Here is a 2,684-nt window from a genome sequence, read left to right on the forward strand (position 1 = left end):
TATAGCAAATATAGCTGTTGCTGCAAGATTTTCCCTTCTGATAACTGGCTCAGAGCTACTACTTCTTATTGGGCCATAGAAGAGACTGCTTCTGTTAAGGTGAGTATGTTGATAAGGCCCAGCTGGCTCTTCGTGGCTTTATTGAGAAGTCTCTTGAATAGCTTATTCACAAGGATATCCTCTTGATTTGTTAGTGCCGTTACAATCATTACAGATGATCCAAATAAGTGACCAGAACATCAGTTCTGGGGGACTCTTTTAAACCTTAAACTTAGCTCTGTAGATCTCGTGATTTTTAAAAGGGTCAGATCAGCAACACAATCTTTATCCCATTCCTCCTGTTGCAAATTGTTCTGGTTTTTAATGTAGCTAGGGCTAAACCATCTAAACTCAAGATCATACATCAGTGTGTAATATGTTTTACCTCTACCACAGAAACCTGCAGTGCAAGCCACAGCCTCTCCTGAGCAGGTTGTCAAATGGTGGTTAACGCTTGTCTGAGATGCTGCTGATGTAACAGGTATGTAGTGGTAGATGCACCCAGGGACCCTACATTCATTATACATTACTTTACGACCCCAGGATTCACCACAAGCCATCATTGACATTGCAGGATACTTTCTGACTTGAAGCATCTCACTACTGCCCATAGTTTAGGGTCTTTGGAAGCAGCTTTGACTAACAGAAGTAATAAAACAGCAGCATTTCCAGTTATTCTTGGCTGGTCTTGGGGGCTCTTGACCAGAACTAGAGCTGTGGTACTCTAGCTGGTAACAGCTTGGAAGTCCTGTAGAGACTTTCTCAAGTGGTTTCAAACCCATCAGGTGACAGTCCACCTAGCAATCCTTAGTCATCACCACTTCCCTTGTGTTGAAATTGATAATAATGGAAAATGTTTGATTTATTAGTCTGGGTACACCTAACATTAGCTAATCATTCTGAGTATGTGTTTGTAGGCCGATCGATGTCAGTTTCTTACACAGCATTGACAAATTTCCTAAGTCCAGGAAAGGACATCTTCTGGAGTTGACACATGTCTCATATAACCATCTCTCTCTCTAACAGAAATCTCTCCCTCCAACGCGAGAGTACTTCTATATTGAGAGTATGTCATTCTTTAAATCAGAAGCATTATTTTAGACTCGTTTGCATTTAAGAGATCAAGTAAAATCCAATATGCATATTAGTAAAATCAGTAAACTCTGCAATACGTTTTGTAGTCACATTGCCATAATGTCGCCTTCCTCTCTACTTTGTGGCATTTTCAAGTGAAACTACTACTTGCAGGAGTAATGGATAAGTCTACTTTATAACTATATAACTAGATATGTCCATAATATTTACTGAATAAATATGAATTTAGCTAAATGACTGAATTTTAAGGTATTACAATAAACAGATTGTGTATGTGATGTAAATTGAAACAACCTTTATTTATACACAAAGCAGAAAAATCACAGTGTGCATCCGTAAGTTAACCAACAGCTCGCTTCCCACAAGATGTTTTTCCACTGACATATTCACTTTGATCACCAAGTAGAATTGATGAATCCAATGCCCCATACAAAACAGGAAACATCATATTTACCCCCAAGTAGCAGTGACAGCATTAAGCTAGGCGAAGTATGCGACTAGCTAGGGCACTGAGTAATAAGGGGCCCCACCCAACATGTATCATTGCGACAATGCAAGCTCAACTTGATGGAAGAAACGAAAATATAGAAAATTACACAAATTGTTTCCACGAATCAGAACTCATTTTACTCACTTTGACAGCGTAGTACGTATTATCTGTTATGCTGGAAGTGTGGTGAAATTGATGATGCTATGTCGTGATCTGTGTCAGAGCTGTCAATGTGAGATTGATATTTAAGGTAAATTGTTATTGTCGTTGTTTAAGACTTACACTCACATCTTTTAATGTTCCTTTCTGTAGCTAGAGATTTAACTTGTGTTGCCTATACCAAGAGCTAGTTATTCCTTTCAAACTAGAGTTAATTCTCCTATAAAGAACACCCAGAATAACCGGGTTTGGATCAGTGCTTATGAGTGCAAAGGCCTTAGCAGAGAAATTAGATATTCCTGCACAGTTGAAAAAGAAATGACAGCAAAGGAAGAAGATGTTCAGCTATGAAGAAGAAAATGAACCTAATTTTTGTGCCGAAGATCATTTTAAAATAAACTATTTTCTCACATGGTTGTTCTTTGAAGAAATGCTTTGAAGGGCTTGAAAAACATCCCCAGGATTTTGTCTTCCTCTACATTTCATTGTTATATCATATGTCTTAATCTGACCTTATGAAACGCTGTAATGACCTTCAACTGTTATCGACTGACAAAGACTCCAAAAATATTGATGGTGTTGAACTGTGTGAAGAGTTAGCATTTCTGTGCTGTGTTATTCTTGATTATGCTAATGCTGCCATCACCATCCCTAATTTAGCAGTGAAAGACTAGCGGGGAGGCAGCTAGTCATCATCATCCACCAACAACTCTTGGGCTACTCTTTTACCGACGAATACTAAGAATGACGGTCACATTATAACGCCTCCACAAATGAAAGGGCGAGCGAATCAAGCACACTAACCACCTGGCTATGCCGGACCATTGAGAGTGAATTGCCTTACGTATACTCCAACAATACATAGCTCTTGCATTGTTTTAACCATACTGTTGCGTCAGCG

General features: G+C 38.9%; 1 protein-coding gene across 1 annotated transcript in view; it reads right to left on the minus strand.

The window, feature by feature from the left end:
• LOC106469664 (sodium bicarbonate cotransporter 3-like) overlaps positions 1 to 650 on the minus strand; it is an 88,871-nt gene extending 88,221 nt beyond the window's left edge. The window contains exon 1 of the mRNA XM_022398242.1: positions 425 to 650. Within this exon, the coding sequence (XP_022253950.1) occupies positions 425 to 650 (226 nt within the window). The remainder of the gene's footprint in view (positions 1 to 424) is intronic.
• Positions 651 to 2,684: the final 2,034 nt, after the last annotated feature.

The sequence above is a fragment of the Limulus polyphemus genome, unplaced genomic scaffold (assembly GCF_000517525.1).
Source record: "Limulus polyphemus unplaced genomic scaffold, Limulus_polyphemus-2.1.2 Scaffold3602, whole genome shotgun sequence".
NCBI classification, from domain to species: domain Eukaryota; kingdom Metazoa; phylum Arthropoda; class Merostomata; order Xiphosura; family Limulidae; genus Limulus; species Limulus polyphemus.